Raw genomic sequence first — 20,961 nt, forward strand, 5'->3', positions numbered from 1 at the left:
GTCGGCTACTTCCGGTAAAGGCAAGGCTTTTTTATTAGCGACCAAAAGTTGCAAACTTTATCGTTGATGTTCTCTACTAAATCCTTTCAGCAAAAATATGGCAATATCACAAAATGATGAAGTATGACACATAGAATGGACCTGCTATTCCCGTTTAAATAAGAACATCTCATTTCAGTAGGCCTTTAACATTTTCCCAAAAGTTCCCGCTTTTCCCAAAATTCTCAAATGTCCATGAAATTCTTATAGAAAATAAAGGGACATTTTTCAAAGTTTCCACAATTCCAACATTTTTCATCCGATTCAAACCGTTCCAACTCCAAAATATTCGGCCTGTTCAAAATTGTGTGCTCTCCTTCAACAATCATTCTTTTAATTCCCGGCTTTTCAAGAATTCCCTGTGTTCAGGGACATTTTCCCCTAGCAAAAAAAATTTTCAATTTTTTTGAACTTCCACAATTTGCACATTTTTCAACCTATTCCAACCATTTCACTTTCAACACATTCAACTCAACCCACTAACACTTTCCCAAGTTCCAGACCAAATTCAGTTTTTCCTGGAAATTCAAACTCTTCAACATTCAAACTATTCTTACATTCCTACTACATTCTGTCAGCATTTCACTTCAACTTCAGCATTGGAGCATTCACACCTCATCTAATTATTAGATATGATTCAGATCAAGAGTAAGACTGCGACGGTAGTGGAAAAGTTGGGCCGCGGGTTTAAGAACCCCTGATGGTTTACATGTCAGAAAACAATCAAAACATGACCCCTTTAACAGGAAGTAAGTCCAATTCTGAGTGAAACATCTCTCGTGGGACAACAACATGGCGTGGAAATAGACAGCCAGACTTGTGGAGTTGTTATGTAAACAATCACATGACTATGGTCCATGTACAGGCAAGATTTGTATTGATTGTCCAGGCCAAAGCTAAAGTTGTGACTACACGGTGCAAACAAACAATGCATGGTGAGCATCTTTGGGGTCTCAAACTAAAATCCATCAATGCCATAACTCAAAACAATACTAATTAGAAACCTGGTCACATACTATTTAACATTTGAAGGTCTAATCTGGCAGCGTCCATCTAGTGGTATACCATAGAATTACTCCATTAAATAGTCAAACAGAGTGTAACTGTTCAAACTGTGTAACATTACGGTGGGCCAAAAAATATTGAACATACTTGTTTTTAATGAATGCTTAGGGCTACTAGGCGACAGTATTTAAATATTGGTCATTACAGTGGCACTTGGAGAGCCAAGCGTTTGCTGAGGTGCTACTTTGTGAAAAACAAAGTGTGAGAACCACTGTTGATTGATAATTTGTCGTATTTTGAGTGACTTTGTGACCGATCCACAGAAACATTTGATTTATAGAGAAGGAAATGTAAGTAAAATTCAATCGCGATAGAATAGATAGATAGAATAGAAAGTACTTTATTGATCCCTAAGGGAAATTTGGCACCACAGTTCGCTCATAATAGACAATGAACATTTAGGTATTTTTTACATGTGAATAATATAAATACAGTCTATTATACAGCATTATTCACATATGAATAACATAAATACAGTCTATTATACAGCATTATTCACATATGAATAATATAAATACAGTCTATTATACAGCATTATTCACATATGAATAACATAAATACAGTCTATTATACAGCATTATTCACATATGAATAATATAAATACAGTCTATTATACAGCATTGTTCACATATGAATAACATAAATACAGTCTATTATACAGCATTATTCACATGTGAATAACATAAATACAGTCTATTATACAGCATTATTCACATGTGAATAATATAAATACAGTCTATTTTTCAGCATTATTCACATGACGTGAAGTGAAGTGAATTACATTTTATGTAGCGCTTTTTCTCTAGTGACTCAAAGCGCTTTACATAGTGAAACCCAATATCTAATTTTTACATATAAACCAGTGTGGGTGGCACTGGGAGCAGTTGAGTAAAGTGTCTTGCCCAAGGACACAACGGCAGTGACTAGGATGGCGAAAGCAGGGATCGAACCTGCAACCCTTAGGTTCCTACCAACCGAGCTATACCGCCCCATGAGAATAATATAAATACAGTCTATTTTTCAGCATTATTCACATGTGAATAATGTAACTACAGTCTATTATACAGCATTATTCACATGTAAATATAAATAAATAGCCCATTATACAGCATTACTCACATGTGAATAGCATAAATACAATCTATTATTCAGCATTATTCACATGTGAATAATATAAATAGTCTATTATACAGCATTATTCACATGTGAATAATATAAATACAGTCTATTATACAGCATTATTCACATGTGAATAGCATAAATACAGTCTATTATACAGCATTATTCACATGTGAATAATATAAATAAAGTCTATCATAAATCATTATTCACATGTGAATAACATAAATACAGCCTATTATACAGCATTATTCACATGTGAATAACAAATACAGTCGTTTATACAGCATTATTCACATGTGAATAATATATATACAGTCTATTATACAGCATTATTCACATGTGAATAATATAAATACAGTCTATTATACAGCATTATTCACATGTGAATAATATAAATAAAGTCTATCATAAATCATTATTCACATGTGAATAACATAAATACAGCCTATTATACAGCATTATTCACATGTGAATAACAAATACAGTCGTTTATACAGCATTATTCACATGTGAATAATATATATACAGTCTATTATACAGCATTACTCACATGTGAATAATATACAGTCTATTATACAGCATTATTCATATGTGAATAGCATAAATACAGTCTATTATACAGCATTATTCACATGTAAATAACAGTCTATTATACAGCATTATTCACATGTGAATAATATAAATACAGTCTATTATATTATTCACATGTGAATAATATAAATACAGTCTATTATACATCATTATTCACATGTGAATAACATAAATACAGCCTATTACACAGCATTATTCACATGTGAATAACAAATACAGTCGTTTATACAGCATTATTCACATGTGAATGACATAAATAAAATCTATTATACAGCATTATTCATATGTGAATAGCATAAATAGTCTATTATACAGCATTATTCACATGTAAATAACAGTCTATTATACAGCATTATTCACATGTGAATAATATAAATACAGTCTATTATATTATTCACATGTGAATAATATAAATACAGTCTATTATACATCATTATTCACATGTGAATAACATAAATACAGCCTATTACACAGCATTATTCACATGTGAATAACAAATACAGTCGTTTATACAGCATTATTCACATGTGAATGACATAAATAAAATCTATTATACAGCATTATTCATATGTGAATAGCATAAATAGTCTATTATACAGCATTATTCACATGTAAATAACAGTCTATTATACAGCATTATTCACATGTGAATAATATAAATACAGTCTATTATATTATTCACATGTGAATAATATAAATACAGTCTATTATACATCATTATTCACATGTGAATAACATAAATACAGCCTATTACACAGCATTATTCACATGTGAATAACAAATACAGTGTAATATACAGCATTATTCACATGTGAATAACAAACATATATGTGATTATATTATTATAGATTCTATAATAGTTAACAAGAGTGGATGAACTCAGGTGTTCAGGTGACTACAGATGCCTCCTGCGCAAATATTTGACTAACATTAGCCTGCCCAACTTTCACTAAATCCACCCGAAGGCTCACTCGGGTGCCGAGCCGAAAAGCAGCGCGTGTATCCCCGCAGACAGGTAGAGGCGAGGACAACAATGCGTTAGCCTGTTAGCTGGGCTCCACTTTCCCCCCCGCGTCCCTTCTTTCCGCTGACTTTACGAGCGGCAACTTGCTATGCCGGGGTGACGCAGGCGCACTCGCGCGTCACCACCGTCCCCTCTAAAACAATACAAATGTCCCCGCCGTTCGTGCTGTCAACCCGGGCGAAATGTGCGCGTTAGCTCGCTAGCATCGGTGCTAGCTAGCGCCTGTTAGCTCGGCACGACTTTCCCCCCACTTCCTTTCTTTCCGCTGACTTTACGAGCGGCAACGTGTTGTGCCGTAGTGGCGCAGGCGCACTCGCGCGCCACCACGGTCGGCGTAGTCGGTCCCCTGCAAAAAAATACAATAGTCCCCGCCGTGCCTGTTGTCAACCCGGGCGAAATATCTAGCGTGCTAGCTCGTTAGCATCGGCGCCCGTGCTAGTGATGCTAGCCAGCTAGCAGCGCGTGGAGGCCACGAGCGCTACACAAAGTAGGCCATGAAATGTCTTCCCAACTTCCAACAAAAACATCAGCGGGAAGGGGAGAAAAAGCGGCGTTGTCGTGCCGGCTTCCAAGGTGCGAGAAGTTGCCACAAGTTTACCTGCTTGCTCTTGGCGTAGGGCTTAGAGGCGACGTGATATCTCCTGCTTCGGATTTTCCCTCCACCCGTGGCCGCCATGACTCTTGCGTTGTGAGTCTGGAGCTGTTGGCGCCGGATAGCTGTCATCCAGCACGGTGGCTAGCGCCCAAAGGAATTATGGGAAATGTAGTCCATAATGCTATAGGCAGGGGTCAGCAACCTTTTTGAAACCAAGAGCTACTTCTTGGGTACTGATTAATGCGAGGGGCTACCAGTTTGATACACACTTAAATAAATTGCAAGAAATAGCCAATTTGCTTAATTTACCTGTAATAAATATATATATATATATATATATATATATATATATATATATATATATATATAGCCGAATAAAACTTAAACGCTTGGCCGAAGGCCGAATACCGAATAATGAATGCAGTTTTTCACAATTTTTTTATATTGCATAAATAGCCTAGAATAAATATTTAGACATGTTTTTCAAATAAAGTATTTTTTTATTGAATATTGACATTTTTTTTAATATTCCAGTAGCCTTTGCTTTTCAAAAAAAAGCACAAAGTTTTTCATTTATATTAGGCCTTCAAACAAAACATGCATTCCCCCAAAAAATAAAGTGCATTAAAGTGGATAAACCCACAACAAATGAATTATTGTCCTTTTGCAGTTTGCAGTCATGCAGTGACCAAATATGCCTGATTAGCATTCCACACAAGTCAATAAATTCAACAAAACTCACCTTTGTGCATTCACACACAGCATTAAAAGTTTGGTGGACAAAATGAGACGGAAAGTCAGAGAAAGTTGTACATGTAAACAAACCACGCTGAGTTCAAAGACCGGCAAAATTAGTAAAACAAAACGGTGCTCGCCAAATATTCGAATAAGCGAAGCATTTTTAATTGAAATAGTGTGCTTTATAACAATTAGGGAGGTTTGTGTCATGTTTGTCCTCCTACACAAACAATATTAAAACAAACAATATATTTTTCCCCTCATCTTTTTCCATTTTTTATACATTTTTGAAATAGCGCCAGAGAGCCACTAGGGCGGCCCTTAAGAGCTGCATGCGGGTCTAGATACGCGGGTTGGTAATAGAAGGAGTTAGTGCTGGGCGATACGGCCTTTTTTTAATATCTGGATATGTTTAGACTGGGGATGCACCGAAATGAAAATTTGTGGCCGAAGCCAAAGCCGAATAAAACTTAAACGATTGGCCGAATACCGAATTATGAATGCAGTTTTTCACCATTTTTTTATATTGCATAAATAGCCTAGAATAAATATTTAGACATGTTTTTCAAATAAAGTATTTTTTTATTGAATATTGACATTTTTTAAATATTCCAGTAGCCTTTGCTTTTCAAAAAAAGCACAACATTTTTCATTAATATTAGGCCTTCAAACAAAACATGCATTCCAAAAAAAACAAAGTGCATTAAAGTGGATAAACCCACAACAAATGAATTATTGTCCTTTTGCAGTTTGCAGTCATGCAGTGACCAAATATGCCTGATTAGCATTCCACACAAGTCAATAAATGCAACAAAACTCACCTTTGTGCATTCACACACAGCATTAAAAGTTTGGTGGACAAAATGAGACAGAAAGTCGGAGAAAGTTGTACATGTAAACAAACCACGCTGAGTTCAAAGACCGGCAAAATTAGTAAAACAAAACGGTGCTCCCCAAATATTCGAATAAGCGAAGCATTTTTAATAGAAATAGTGTGCTTTATAACAATTAGGGAGGTTTGTGTCATGTTTGTCCTCCTACACAAACAATATTAAAACAAACAATATATTTTTCCCCTCATCTTTTTCCATTTTTTATACATTTTTGAAAAAGCTCCAGAGAGCCACTAGGGCGGCGCTAAAGAGCTGCATGCGGGTCTAGATACGCGGGTTGGTAATAGAAGGAGTTAGTGCTGGGCGATACGGCCTTTTTTTAATATCTGGATATGTTTAGACTAGGGATGCACCGAAATGAAAATTTGTGGCCTAAGCCGAAGCCGAATAAAACTTAAACGCTTGGCCGAATACCGAATAATGAATGCAGTTTTTCACCATTTTTTTAATATTGCATAAATAGCCTAGAATAAATATTTAGACATGTTTTTCAAATAAAGTATTTTTTTTATTGAATATTGACATTTTTTTAATATTCCAGTAGTCTTTGCTTTTCAAAAAAAGCACAGTATCCCCAGGTGGCCTTCAAACAAAACATGCATTCCAAAAAAATAAAGTGCATTAAAGTGGATAAACCCACAACAAATGAATGATTGTCCTTTTGGCAAAAGTCTGCTTAGCCACAGTAGATATGCTAATAATGTAAACAGAAGGCTCAAGTAAATCTCAATTAAGTGTGTGCTTGTAACCTCATACACTTATACAGGTAGCCTACACAACAGGCTAATAATGTAAACAGAAGGCTCAAGTAAATCTCAATTAAGTGTGTGCTTGTAACCTCATACACTTACACAGGTAGCCTGCACAACAGGCTAATAATGTAAACAGAGGCCCCACTAAATCTCAATAAGTGTGTGCTTGTAACCTCATACACTTATACAGGTACACAACATATCCCAACGTCACTGCACGTTGGTTGATTGCGTCACCGCGTCAAAAAATTGCGTCACACGCCACTATTCGGCCTTGTTCTTAACTCATTCCACCGAAGACCGAATGTGGCTTTTTTTGCCATATTCGGCCGAATATATTCGGTTACCGATTAATCGGTGCATCCCTAATATATATATATGTATATATATATATATATATATATATATATAAAAAGTGCTATTTCTGTCAGTCATTCCGTCGTACATTTTTTTTCCCTTTTACAGAAGGTTTTTTGTAGAGGATAAATGATGAAAAAAACACTTAATTGACCGGTTTAAAAGAGGAGAAAATCACGAAAAAAAATGAAAATTTAATTTTGAAACATAGTTCATCTTTAATCCCGACTCTTTAAAATTCAAAATTCAACCGAAAAAAATGAAGGGAAAAACTAGCTAATTCGAATCCATCCATCCATCCATTTCTTACCGCTTATTCCCTTTCGGGGTCGCGGGGGGCGCTGGCGCCTATCTCAGCTACAGTCGGGCGGAAGGCGGGGTACACCCTGGACAAATCGCTACCACATCGCAGGGCCAACACAGATAGACAGACAACATTCACACACTAGGGACCATTTAGTGTTGCCAATCAACCTATCCCCAGGTGCATGTCTTTGGAGGTGGGAGGGGCCTATCCCCAGGTGCATGTCTTAGGAGGTGGGAGGGGCCTATCCCCAGGTGCATGTCTTTGGAGGTGGGAGGGGCCTATCCCCAGGTGCATGTCTTTGGAGGTGGGAGGGGCCTATCCCCAGGTGCATATCTTTGGAGGTGGGAGGGGCCTATCCCCAGGTGCATGTCTTTGGAGGTGGGAGGGGCCTATCCCTAGGTGTATGTGTTTGGAGGTGGGAGGGGCCTATCCCCAGGTGCATGTCTTTGGAGGTAGGAGGGGCCTATCCCCAGGTGCATGTCTTTGGAGGTGGGAGGGGCCTATCCCCAGGTTCATGTCTTTGGAGGTGGGAGGGGCCTATCCCCAGGTGGATGTCTTTGGAGATGGGAGGGGCCTATCCCCAGGTGCATGTCTTTGGAGGTGGGAGGAAGCCGGAGTACCCGGAGTAGAACCCACTAAGTCACTGGGAGAACATGCAAACTCCATACAGAAATATCCCGAGCCTGGATTTGAACCCAGGACGGCAGGACCTTCGTATTGTGAGGCAGACGCACTAACCCCTCTGCCACCGTGAAGCCCTTGTCTATTAATGTTATTTTTTATTATTTTAATACTCTATTTGTAGCTGTTGGCGCCGGAAAGCTGTCATCCAGCACGGTGGCTAGCGCCCAAAGGAATTGTGGGAAATGTAGTCAAATAGGCTGTAGTGTTTGTTACAATGCCACCAGAACGCCTCCCTAGGGAGGTGTTTAGGGCACGTCCAACCGATAGGAGGCCACGGGGAAGACCCAGGACACGTTGGGAATACTATGTCTCCCGGCTGGCCTGGGAATGCCAGTCGGGGTTTCCCTGCTTAGGCTGTTGCCCCCGCGACCCGACCTCGGATAAGCGGAAGAAGATGGATGGATGGATGGAAACATGTTACAAGTGTACATCCGGGCCTGTGTACGCACTTCCGGTCGGAGCTCGGCCAATGAAGTCAGTAAGGTTTTCAATGCTAAAACTTGTATATTAAAATATATAAACAAATAAATTTATATAATTATTTATATATCAAATATATGATATTGTATAATGTTTATATATAATGTTTTATATTTTGTTAGTCCGTCGGCTTTACATGTTACAAGTGTACATCCGGGCTTGTGTACGCACTTCCGGTCGGAGCTCGCCCAATGAAGTCAGTAAGGTTTTCAATGCTAAAACTTATGTATTAAAATATATAAACAAATATATTTATATATTTATTTATATATCAAATATAGAATATTGTACAATGTTTATATATAATGTTTTATATTTTGTTAGTCCGTTGGCTTTACATGTTACAAGTGTACATCCGGGCTTGTTACGCACTTCCGGGTCGGAGCTCGTGGCGGCATCAAGTGTTTTTGACGTCGCGGAACATTTACAAAATATGTCTGGAAATATAAGTTAATCCTTACTCTAAATGTGAGTACCGACTTGAATGGCTGTGTCTTTACAATAATGCGTCCTTTAGTGTAACGTAAACAACTCCTCCTGTGTGTCCGTCAGGAGCAGCAAGATGGCGGGCTCCTCCTGTGTGACACGCACACTTCTCCTCGCCTTCAAGTCCCGCACACAAGTTCGGCTTTGCTGCACATTCCCAACGCGACTGGCTTCTCCTTCATACACCACTTGGACTCCAAGTCGACCTCCGCCAGGCCACATCTGGACGCAGCAGACCCGCTCGTACAGCCACGTGACTGCCAGACGTCAAGCGGACTATTTGGCCACAACTGATGTGCATCAATTAACACTAATTGAGGATGCTGGACAACAGAATACATCATTAGGTACACCTCAGTGGCTAATATTACAATGGCGGGAGATTGCACGAACATATTTTTGCTTACGTCCAATGATTTGTTAGTAAACAAATTGTATGCTTCAATTATAAAGAATATAAGTAAAGAAACAAAACAATTTACCGTATTTCCTTGAATTGCCGCCAGGTATATAGTATGCGCCTGCCAGGTCAAACTCGTTTCGCAAAATATGACTTTTATTAGCGCATGTCTAGAATTTCCGCCGGGTCGAACTCGTTTCGCCAAATAATTAGCATATGCCTAGAATTTCCACCGGGTCAAACTCGTCACGTCACGAGTGACACTTCACCTGTCATCATTTTCAAAATGGAGGAGGCTGATTTCAATCATTTGAAATCGCATAAAGGGAAGAAGATTAAGAGCTATTCAGTAGGATTTAAGGTCCAAGCTATTGAATATGCTAAAAAGAACAGTAAGCAGCTATGTTTTATTAATATACCGTAGCTGCGTGTGTCAAATATGAGTCATTAAATGACTCCCGCCTCCTGGTGGTAGAGGGCGCTAGTGATCCTTCTTGCGACTACTCGGCTGCAGAAGAAGTGACAACAAGCAGCAAGAGTTTATTTTTTCCTCTCGCTTGCACTTTTAACATGGAGGATTACATATCTAAAATAAAACAGTTTTCTAAACTGGACTTTCAATCAAAGCAGGAGGTAATAAAGGAATATCTCCATCGAGACAGAGAGACTTTTAAAACTGAAGAAAGATAAGGAAGACTTCTATAAACAAGTTATCGACACTTTTGATCAGAAGGAGCTGCACATGGACTTCATTTATAAGTAAAGGTATTTTATTAAATGTGCTTTTCATGATGGTATCCTTACATCACACTCAAATTTATAAGCGCAGGCCTAAATTTACCGCATGCCTTTGGTAAACGCCGGCCTGAGAAGAGGTTTTGAATTTATTAGCGGCAATTCAAGGAAATACGTCAACGATTTGCAAGTATAGAAAAACAATTCTGCAAGTAAAGATAAAATGTGCAATTGTCGAAATAATTGTCTTAAATTTTTCATTTTCTAAAAACGATATTTAGTAGTAAAATGATTTGCTAGTAAAAAATCAAATATAAATAGTTGCAATTAAAACAATTTTATGCATGTAAAAAAATATATTTGCAAGTTGAAAAAAAATGTTTTTCAGGCAAAACAAAATTTGCTTTAAAAAAAAATAAGTATTTGCAGCAAGTAAATGATTCAAAAGTATTGAAATACAATTTTCTTCAATTAAAGGTAAACAGGTGTTTGACTTGTGAGTAAACAGGTGTTTGACTTGTGAGTAAACAGGTGTTTGACTTGAGTAAACAGGAGTTTGACTTGTGAGTAAACAGGTGTTTGACTTGTGAGTAAACAGGTGTTTGACTTGTGAGTAAACAGGAGTTTGACTTGTGAGTAAACAGGTGTTTGACTTGTGAGTAAACAGGTGTTTGACTTGTGAGTAAAGAGGTGTTTGACTTGTGAGTAAACAGGTGTTTGACTTGAGTAAACAGGAGTTTGACTTGTGAGTAAACAGGTGTTTGACTTGTGAGTAAACAGGAGTTTGACTTGTGCGTAAACAGGTGTTTGACTTGTGAGTAAACAGGTGTTTGACTTGTGAGTAAACAGGAGTTTGACTTGTGAGTAAACAGGTGTTTGACTTGTGAGTAAACAGGTGTTTGACTTGTGAGTAAAGAGGTGTTTGACTTGTGAGTAAACAGGTGTTTGACTTGTGAGTAAACAGGTGTTTGATTTGTGAGTAAACAGGTGTTTGACTTGTGAGTAAACAGGTGTTTGACTTGTGAGTAAACAGGTGTTTGACTTGAGTAAACAGGAGTTTGACTTGTGAGTAAACAGGTGTTTGACTTGTGAGTAAACAGGAGTTTGACTTGTGCGTAAACAGGTGTTTGACTTGTGAGTAAACAGGTGTTTGACTTGTGAGTAAACAGGAGTTTGACTTGTGAGTAAACAGGTGTTTGACTTGAGTAAACAGGAGTTTGACTTGTGAGTAAACAGGTGTTTGACTTGTGAGTAAACAGGAGTTTGACTTGTGAGTAAACAGGTGTTTGACTTGTGAGTAAACAGGTGTTTGACTTGTGAGTAAACAGGTGTTTGACTTGTGAGTAAAGAGGTGTTTGACTTGTGAGTAAACAGGTGTTTGACTTGAGTAAACAGGAGTTTGACTTGTGAGTAAACAGGTGTTTGACTTGTGAGTAAACAGGAGTTTGACTTGTGCGTAAACAGGTGTTTGACTTGTGAGTAAACAGGTGTTTGACTTGTGAGTAAACAGGAGTTTGACTTGTGAGTAAACAGGTGTTTGACTTGTGAGTAAACAGGTGTTTGACTTGTGAGTAAAGAGGTGTTTGACTTGTGAGTAAACAGGTGTTTGACTTGTGAGTAAACAGGTGTTTGATTTGTGAGTAAACAGGTGTTTGACTTGTGAGTAAACAGGTGTTTGACTTGTGAGTAAACAGGTGTTTGACTTGAGTAAACAGGAGTTTGACTTGTGAGTAAACAGGTGTTTGACTTGTGAGTAAACAGGAGTTTGACTTGTGCGTAAACAGGTGTTTGACTTGTGAGTAAACAGGTGTTTGACTTGTGAGTAAACAGGAGTTTGACTTGTGAGTAAACAGGTGTTTGACTTGTGAGTAAACAGGTGTTTGACTTGTGAGTAAAGAGGTGTTTGACTTGTGAGTAAACAGGTGTTTGACTTGTGAGTAAACAGGAGTTTGACTTGTGAGTAAACAGGTGTTTGACTTGTGAGTAAACAGGTGTTTGACTTGTGAGTAAACAGGTGTTTGACTTGTGAGTAAACAGGTGTTTGACTTGTGAGTAAACAGGTGTTTGACTTGTGAGTAAAGAGGTGTTTGACTTGTGAGTAAACAGGTGTTTGACTTGTGAGTAAACAGGAGTTTGACTTGTGAGTAAACAGGTGTTTGACTTGTGAGTAAAGAGGTGTTTGACTTGTGAGTAAACAGGTGTTTGACTTGTGAGTAAACAGGTGTTTGACTTGTGAGTAAACAGGTGTTTGACTTGTGAGTAAACAGGTGTTTGACTTGAGTAAACAGGAGTTTGACTTGTGAGTAAACAGGAGTTTGACTTGTGCGTAAACAGGTGTTTGACTTGTGAGTAAACAGGTGTTTGACTTGTGAGTAAACAGGAGTTTGACTTGTGCGTAAACAGGTGTTTGACTTGTGAGTAAACAGGTGTTTGACTTGTGAGTAAACAGGAGTTTGACTTGAGTAAACAGGTGTTTGACTTGTGAGTAAACAGGTGTTTGACTTGTGAGTAAACAGGTGTTTGACTTGTGAGTAAACAGGTGTTTGACTTGTGAGTAAAGAGGTGTTTGACTTGTGAGTAAACAGGTGTTTGACTTGTGAGTAAACAGGTGTTTGACTTGTGAGTAAACAGGTGTTTGACTTGTGAGTAAACAGGTGTTTGACTTGTGCGTAAACAGGTGTTTGACTTGTGAGTAAACAGGAGTTTGACTTGTGAGTAAACAGGTGTTTGACTTGTGAGTAAACAGGTGTTTGACTTGTGAGTAAACAGGTGTTTGACTTGTGAGTAAACAGGTGTTTGACTTGTGAGTAAACAGGTGTTTGACTTGTGAGTAAACATGAGTTTGACTTGAGTAAACAGGTGTTTGACTTGTGAGTAAAGAGGCGTTTGACTTGTGAGTAAACAGGTGTTTGACTTGTGAGTAAACAGGTGTTTGACTTGTGAGTAAACATGAGTTTGACTTGTGAGTAAACAGGTGTTTGACTTGTGAGTAAACAGGTGTTTGACTTGTGAGTAAACAGGAGTTTGACTTGTGAGTAAACAGGTGTTTGACTTGTGAGTAAACAGGTGTTTGACTTGTGAGTAAACAGGTGTTTGACTTGTGAGTAAACAGGAGTTTGACTTGTGAGTAAACAGGTGTTTGACTTGTGAGTAAACAGGAGTTTGACTTGTGAGTAAACAGGTGTTTGACTTGTGAGTAAACAGGTGTTTGACTTGTGAGTAAACATGAGTTTGACTTGTGAGTAAACGGGTGTTTGACTTGTGAGTAAACGGGTGTTTGACTTGTGAGTAAACGGGTGTTTGACTTGTGAGTAAACGGGTGTTTGACTTTTGAGTAAACGGGTGTTTGACTTGTGAGTAAACGGGTGTTTGACTTGTGAGTAAACGGGTGTTTGACTTGTGAGTAAACGGGTGTTTGACTTGTGAGTAAACGGGTGTTTGACTTGTGAGTAAACAGGTGTTTGACTTGTGAGTAAACAGGTGTTTGACTTGTGAGTAAACAGGTGTTTGACTTGTGAGTAAACAGGTGTTTGACTTGTGAGTAAACAGGTGTTTGACTTGTGAGTAAACAGGTGTTTGACTTGTGAGTAAACAGGTGTTTGACTTGTGAGTAAACAGGTGTTTGACTTGTGAGTAAACAGGTGTTTGTTGTAGACTTGGATGCTGTGAGTGCCCCGAGGGCGTTGGATGAGATCAGCGATGAGGAGGCAGTTAACATGCTCCTCCCACCTCCCATCCCGCCCACCTCCACCTCCCTCCAGGACTATGTGGACCACTCAGAGACCCTGACCAAGCTGGTGCAGATGGGTACGTCCGGCATGGTCATCCTTTCTCACCCTTTCTGACTCTTCTCTCACCCTTTGTCACTCTCTCTCACCCATCTCTGGCTCCTCTCTCTTTCTTTCACCCTCTCTGGCTCCTCTCTCACTTTCTCTCACCCTCTCTGGCTCTCTTTCTTTCACCCTCTCTGGCTCCTCTCTCACTTTCTCTCACCCTCTCTCACCCTCTCTAACCCATCTCTGGCGCTCTCTTTCTTTCACCCTCTCTGGCTCCTCTCTCACTTTCTCTCACTTTCTCTCACCTTCTCTAACCCATCTCTGGCTCTCTTTCTTTCACCCTCTCTGGCTCCTCTCTCACTTTCTCTCACCCTCTCTCACCCATCTCTGGCTCCTCTCTGTCTCTTTCTTTCACCCTCTCTGGCTCCTCTCTCACTTTCTCTCACCCTCTCTCACCCTCTCTAACCCATCTCTGGCTCTCTCTTTCTTTCACCCTCTGTGGCTCCTCTCTCCCTTTCTCTCACCCTCTCTGCCTCCTCTCTCACCCTCTCTGGCTCCTCTCTCACCCTGTCTAACTTTCTCTCACCCTCTCTGGCTCCTCTCTCACCCTGTCTAACTTTCTCTCACCCTCTCTGGCTCCTCTCTCACCCTGTCTAACTTTATCTCACCCTCTCTGGCTCCTCTCTCACTCTCTCTCACTTTCTCTCACCCTCTCTCACTCTCTCTCACTTTCTCTCACCCTCTCTCACTCTCTCTCACTTTCTCTCACCCTCTCTGGCTCCTCTCTCACTCTCTCTCTCACTTTCTCTCACCCTCTCTCACTCTCTCTCACTTTCTCTCACCCTCTCTGGCTCTTCTCTCACCCTCTGCCTCCTCTCTCACCTTCTCTGGCTCCTGTCACCCTCTCTCACCCTTTCTGGCTCCTCTCTCACTCTCTCTCACCCTCTCTCACTTTCTCTCACCCTCTGTGGCTCCTCTCTCACCCTCTCTCCCCCTTCTCATCCTCTCTCACCCTTTCTGGCTCATCTCTCACCCTCTCTGGCTCCTCTCTCACTTTCTCTCACCCTCTCTGGCTCCTCTCTCACCCTCTCTGGCCCCTCTCTCGCCCTCTCTGGATCCTGTCTCACCCTCTCTGGCCCCTCTCTCACCCTCTCTGGATCCTGTCTCACCCTCTCTGCCTCCTCTCTCACCTTCTCTGGCTCCTGTCACCCTCTCTCACACTTTCTGGCTCCTCTCTCACTCTCTCTCACCCTCTCTCACTTTCTCTCACCCTCTGTGGCTCCTCTCTCACCCTCTCTCCCCCTTCTCATCCTCTCTCACCCTCTCTGGCTCCTCTCTCACCCTCTCTGGCTCCTCTCTCACCCTCTCTGGCTCCTCTCTCACTTTCTCTCACCCTCTCTGGCTCCTCTCTCACCCTCTCTGGCCCCTCTCTCACCCTCTCTGGATCCTGCCTCACCCTCTCTGGCCCCTCTCTCACCCTCTCTGGATCCTGTCTCACCCTCTCTGGCTCCTCTCTCACCCTCTCTGGCCCCTCTCTCACCCTTTCTGGCTCCTCTCTCACCCTCTCTGGCTCCTCTCTCACCCTCTCTGGCTCCTCTCTCACCCTCTCTGGCTCCTCTCACACTTTCTCTCACCCTCTCTGGCTCCTCTCTCACTTTCTCTCACCCTCTCTGGCTCCTCTCGCACCCTCTCTGGCTCCTCTCTCACTTTCTCTCACCCTCTCTGGCCCCTCTCGCACCCTCACTCACCCTCTCTCACTTTCTCTCACCCTCTCTGGCTCCTCTCTCACTTTCTCTCACCCTCTCTGGCCCCTCTCTCACCCTCTCTGGATCCTGTCTCACCCTCTCTGGCTCCTCTCTCACCCTCTCTCACCCTCTCTGGCTCCTCTCTCACCCTCTCTCACCCTCTCTGGCTCCTCTCTCACCCTCTCTCACCCTCTCTGGCCCCTCTCTCACCCTCGCTCACCCTCTCTCACTTTCTCTCACCCTCTCTGGCTCCTCTCTCACCCTCTCTCACCCTCTCTGGCCCCTCTCTCACCCTCACTCACCCTCTCTCACCCTCTCTCACCCACTCTCGCCCTCTCTCCCCCGGCCTCTCCCGGCAGGGGTCCCCCTGTGGAAGCTGCAGCAGAGACCCCACGTGGGCTCCATGCTGCTCCGGCTGGACTTCCACACCCAGGTGGCCCCCAGGCTGCTCTTCCTCAAGGAGACCGGCGTGGAGGACTCGCTCCTGGGTCAGGTGGTCTCGCTGAACCCCTTCATCCTGACGGAGGACCTGGACAACCTGCGGGCCAGAGTCCACTACCTGAGGTCCAAGAAGTTCCCTGCTGGGGAGGTGGCCTCCATGGTGTCCAGGGCTCCTTATCTCCTCAACTTCAGTGTGAAGAGGCTGGACAACCGCCTGGGATTCTACCAGCAGCACCTGGGCCTCAGTGCTGCCCACGTGGGTCACCTTTTGAACAGTAACACTGTGTCTCAACAACACTCCTCATTTTCTCTTTTTTCTACATCAGCAGATACCGTACATACACATGTGATATCAGTGTATATAGTCTAAAACATCCTGGACCACCTTTTAAAGTCACATGATATCACTCTCACTGAAAATATCACCTCCTAATAGCACGTATCACCCTTCTCGACTATTCAGTCGGTAGGAGTATCAACCCTGAAAAACAACATAGTTTGAGGCGCAAAATATCAGTTATTGACCTCCTTGACTAGTCATAGTCAGTATCGTACCAAACCTGAAAAATAACACAGTTTCATATATAATTGATCCACTTTTCGATTCCCATATCGGCCCAAATATCTGTTATCAGCCTCCTTGTCTGCTGATTATCGGTATTGGTATCAGCCCTGAAAAAAACAGTTTGAGCTCTAATTGATCCACTTTTCGATTCCTATATCGGCGCCAAATAACTGTTATCGGCCTCCTTGACTGCTAATAAACGGTATTGGTATCAGCCCTGAAAACATATCATTCAATCTGAAATTCATCCACTTTTTGATTTCCATATCGGCTGCAAATATCAGTTATTGACCTCCTTGACTACGAATATTCGATATCGGCCCTGACAAAAAAGTTTGATCTTTGATTGATACACTTTTTCATTGCCATATCATAGACTAGTATCGTTTATCAGCCTCCTTGATGACTCATAATCGGTATTAGTATGAACCCCTCAAAATGGCATAGTTCGATCTGTAATTGATCCACTTTTTGATTCCCATATCAGGGCCAAAAATTGGTTATTGACCTCTTTGACTAGTCATAGTCGGTATCGTATCAAACATGAAAAATAACATATAGTTTCATCTATAATTGATCAACTTTTTGATTCCCATATCAGCGCCAAATATTGGTTATTGACCTCCTTGACTACCAATAATCGGTATCAGTATCAGCCCTGAAAACACATAGTTTGAGCTCTAATTGATCCACTTTTCGATTCCCATATCGGCGCCAAATATCTGTTATCGGCCTCCTTGACTGCTAATAATCGGTAATGATATCAGCCCTGAAAACATATCATTCAATCTGAAAGTCATCCACTTTTTGATTTCCATATCAGCTCCAAATATCAGTTATCGCCCCCCTGGACTACTAATAATCAGTATCAGTATTGGCCCTGAAAAATAACATTATTTGATTTATAATTGATACACTTTTTGATTCCCATATCGACACCAAATATCAGTTATTGAGCTCCTTGACTACTAATATTCGATATCAGCACTGACAAAACAGTTTGATCTTTGAATGATACACTTTTTGATTGCCATATCATAGACAAGTGTCATTTATCGGCCTCCTTGACTACTCATAATCGGTATCGTATCAAACCTGAAAAATAACATATAGTTTGAGCAATGATTGATCCACTTTTTGATAGCCACATCAACGCCAAATATCGGTTATCGACGTCCTTAACTACTAATAATCGGTATCAGCCCTGAAAAACCATATTGTTTGATTTATGATTGATCCCCTTTTATGATTCCCTTATCAGCACAAAATATCTGTTATCGGCCTCCTTGACTGCTAATAATCGGTATTAGTATCAGCCCTGAAAACATCATTCAATTTCAAATTCATCCACTTTTTGATTTCCATATCGGCTCCAAATGTCAGTTATCGCCCCCCTTGACTACTAATATTCGATATCAGTATTGGCCCTGAAAAATAAAATCGTTTAATCTGTAATTGATACACTTTTTGATTCCCATATTGGCACCAAATATCGATTATTGACCTCCTTGACGATTAAAAATCTGTATCGGTCCTGAAAAACAACATTGTTTGATCAATATCGATACACTTTTTTTATTCCTGTTTCTGCTCCAAATATCTCTTAAATTGGCCTCCTTGACTGCTTATAATTGGTATTGGTATCGGCCCTGAAGACAAAATCAATCTCAAATTGATACACTTCTCGATTCCCATATCGTCTTTAAATATGGCTTATCGCCCCCTTGACTGCTAGTAATCAGTATCAGCCCTGAAAAAAAACATCATTTGATCTATAATTGATCCACTTTTCGGTTTCCGTATCGGCGCCAAATATTGGTTATTGATCTCCTTGATGACGAATAATCGGTATTGTATCGGGCCGGAAAACCCTTAATTTGAGCTGTAATTGATCCACCTTTCTCCAAACATCTGTTATTGATCTACTACGAATATCTGATATCGGCCTCTTTGACTGCTACTAATCAGTATTGGTATCGGCCCTGAAAACATATCATTCAATGTCAAATTGATACACTTTTTGATTCCCATATCAGCCCCAAAAATTGGTTATTGACCTCTTTAAATTGTAATGATCAGTATCGGCCCTGAAACATATCATTCAATTTCAAATTCATCCACTTTTTTATTTCCATATCGGCTCCAAATATCAGTTATCGCCCCCCTTGACTACTAATATTCGATACCAGTATTGGTCCTGAAAAATAACATTGTTTAATCTGTAATTGATACATTTTTTAAATCCCATATTGGCACCAAATATCGGTTTTTGACCTCCTTGACTGCTATTAATCGGTATTAGTATCAGCCCTGAAAACATATCATTCAATTTCAAATTCATCTACTTTTTGATTTCCATATCGGCTCCAAATATCAGTTATCGCCCCTTTGACTACTAATATTTGATATCAGTATTGGCCCTGAAAAATAACATTGTTTAATCTGTAATTGATACACTTTTTGATTCCCATATTGGCACCAAATATCGGTTAGTGACCTCCTTGATGATTAAAAATCTGTATCGGTCCTGAAAAAAAACATTGTTTGATCTATGATTGATACACTTTTTTATTCTTGTTTCTGCTCCAAATATCTCTTAAATCGGCCTCCTTGACTGCTTATATCTGGTATCGGTATCGGCCCTGAAGACAAAATCAATCTCAAATTGATACACTTCTCGATTCCCATATCGTCTTTAAATATGGGTTATTGCCCCCTTGACTGCTAATAATCAGTATCAGCCCTGAAAAAAAACTTCATTTCATCTATAATTGATCCACTTTTCGGTTTCCGTATCGGCGCCAAATATTGGTTATTGATCTCCTTGATGACGAATAATCGGTATTGTATCGGGCCGGAAAACCCTTAATTTGAGCTATAATTGATCCACCTTTCTCCAAACATCTGTTATTGACCTACTACAGATATCTGTTATCGGCCTCTTTGACTGCTAATAATCAGTATTGGTATCGGCCCTGAAAACATATTCAATGTCAAATTGATACACTTTTTGATTCCCATATCAGCCCCAAAAATTGGTTATTGACCTCTTTAAATTGTAATGATCAGTATCGGCCCTGAAACATTACATTGTTCGATCTGTAATTGATCCACTTTTCGATTCCCTTATCGGCTCCAAGTATCGGTTAATGACTTCCTTGACGACGTATAATCGGTATCAGTATGGGTGTGACTTGCCTTGCAGACTCGTCAGATCCTGGCTCGACTTCCCAAGTTGCTGTGCGGCAGTTTGGAGCCCGTGAAAGAGAACCTGAAGGTGAAGAAGAACACACCTGTTGACCCTTCACCTGTTGACCCTTCACCTGCTGGCGTGTTGCAGGTGTGTGAACTGGAGCTGGGCTTCAAGACCAAGGAGATCCAGCACATAGTCCTGGTCGTCCCCAAAGTCCTGACCGCCAACAAGAAGAAGCTGACCCAGATCTTCCACTTTGTCCACAACACCATGAAGGTGCCGCACCACCTGATCGTCAAGTTCCCCCAGGTAACCTTAGTCACCTGTCTCGCTCTCGTCCACTTACTCGTGACGTCTCACCTGTCTCGCTCTCGTCCGCCTACTCGTGACGTCTCACCTGTCTCGCTCTTGTCCACCTACTCTCGGTCTCGTCCACCTACTCGTGACGACTCACCTGTCTCGCTCTCGTCCACCTACTCGTGACGACTCACCTGTCTCGCTCTCGTCCACCTACTCGTGACGACTCACCTGTCTCGCTCTCGTCCACCTACTCATAAAGACTTTTCATTTCATTCCAGGTGCTGAACTCCAAGTTTCTGCGCATACGAGAGCGCCACCTGTTCCTGCAGTACCTGGGCAAAGACCAGTACGACCCCGCCCAGCCCAACTACGTGTCCCTCCAAAACCTGGTGTCGCTACGAGACCAGTCTTTCTGCACCGAGGTGGCCCAGGCCACCTTGGAGGATTTTGGCTTGTTCCAAAAGACACTTTAGGACTCTACCACCAGTCTGTAAATATGTGCTGTATATGAAGTATTATTATTATTAAAGATGCTTTTGCTTTGTGTCTTGTTACAGCGGCCAAATATATCAAATACTGTATTTCCTTGAATTGCCGCCGGGGCGCTAATGAATTTAAAACCTCTTCTCACTACGGCACTTACCAAAGGCCTGCAGTGAAAATTTGAGTGTGA

At 41.0% G+C, this 20,961-nt stretch overlaps 2 protein-coding genes across 2 annotated transcripts in view; one reads left to right on the forward strand and one right to left on the reverse strand.

The window, feature by feature from the left end:
* nup153 (nucleoporin 153) overlaps nucleotides 1-4,582 on the reverse strand; it is a 39,223-nt gene extending 34,641 nt beyond the window's left edge. The window contains exon 1 of the mRNA XM_061896720.1: nucleotides 4,440-4,582. Within this exon, the coding sequence (XP_061752704.1) occupies nucleotides 4,440-4,565 (126 nt within the window). The 5' untranslated portion in view covers nucleotides 4,566-4,582. The remainder of the gene's footprint in view (nucleotides 1-4,439) is intronic.
* Nucleotides 4,583-8,958: 4,376 nt separating this feature from the next.
* Nucleotides 8,959-20,832, forward strand: mterf3 (mitochondrial transcription termination factor 3). The gene is made up of 7 exons (XM_061896722.1): nucleotides 8,959-9,115; nucleotides 9,200-9,480; nucleotides 13,923-14,075; nucleotides 16,149-16,486; nucleotides 20,001-20,072; nucleotides 20,136-20,297; nucleotides 20,567-20,832. Coding segments are annotated over exons 1-7 (1,203 nt in total). The 5' UTR covers nucleotides 8,959-9,113; the 3' UTR covers nucleotides 20,762-20,832.
* Nucleotides 20,833-20,961: the final 129 nt, after the last annotated feature.

Source organism: Nerophis ophidion, linkage group LG04, assembly GCF_033978795.1.
Source record: "Nerophis ophidion isolate RoL-2023_Sa linkage group LG04, RoL_Noph_v1.0, whole genome shotgun sequence".
NCBI classification, from domain to species: domain Eukaryota; kingdom Metazoa; phylum Chordata; class Actinopteri; order Syngnathiformes; family Syngnathidae; genus Nerophis; species Nerophis ophidion.

What these genes read in the sequence shown, in the direction of transcription:
- mterf3 (XM_061896722.1), top strand. An exon ending in ACAACAGAATACATCATTAG is followed by an intron (nt 9,481 to 13,922) that starts GTACACCTCAGT and finishes TGTTTGTTGTAG; the next exon opens with ACTTGGATGCTGTGAGTGCC. An exon ending in CCGTGAAAGAGAACCTGAAG is followed by an intron (nt 20,073 to 20,135) that starts GTGAAGAAGAAC and finishes GGCGTGTTGCAG; the next exon opens with GTGTGTGAACTGGAGCTGGG.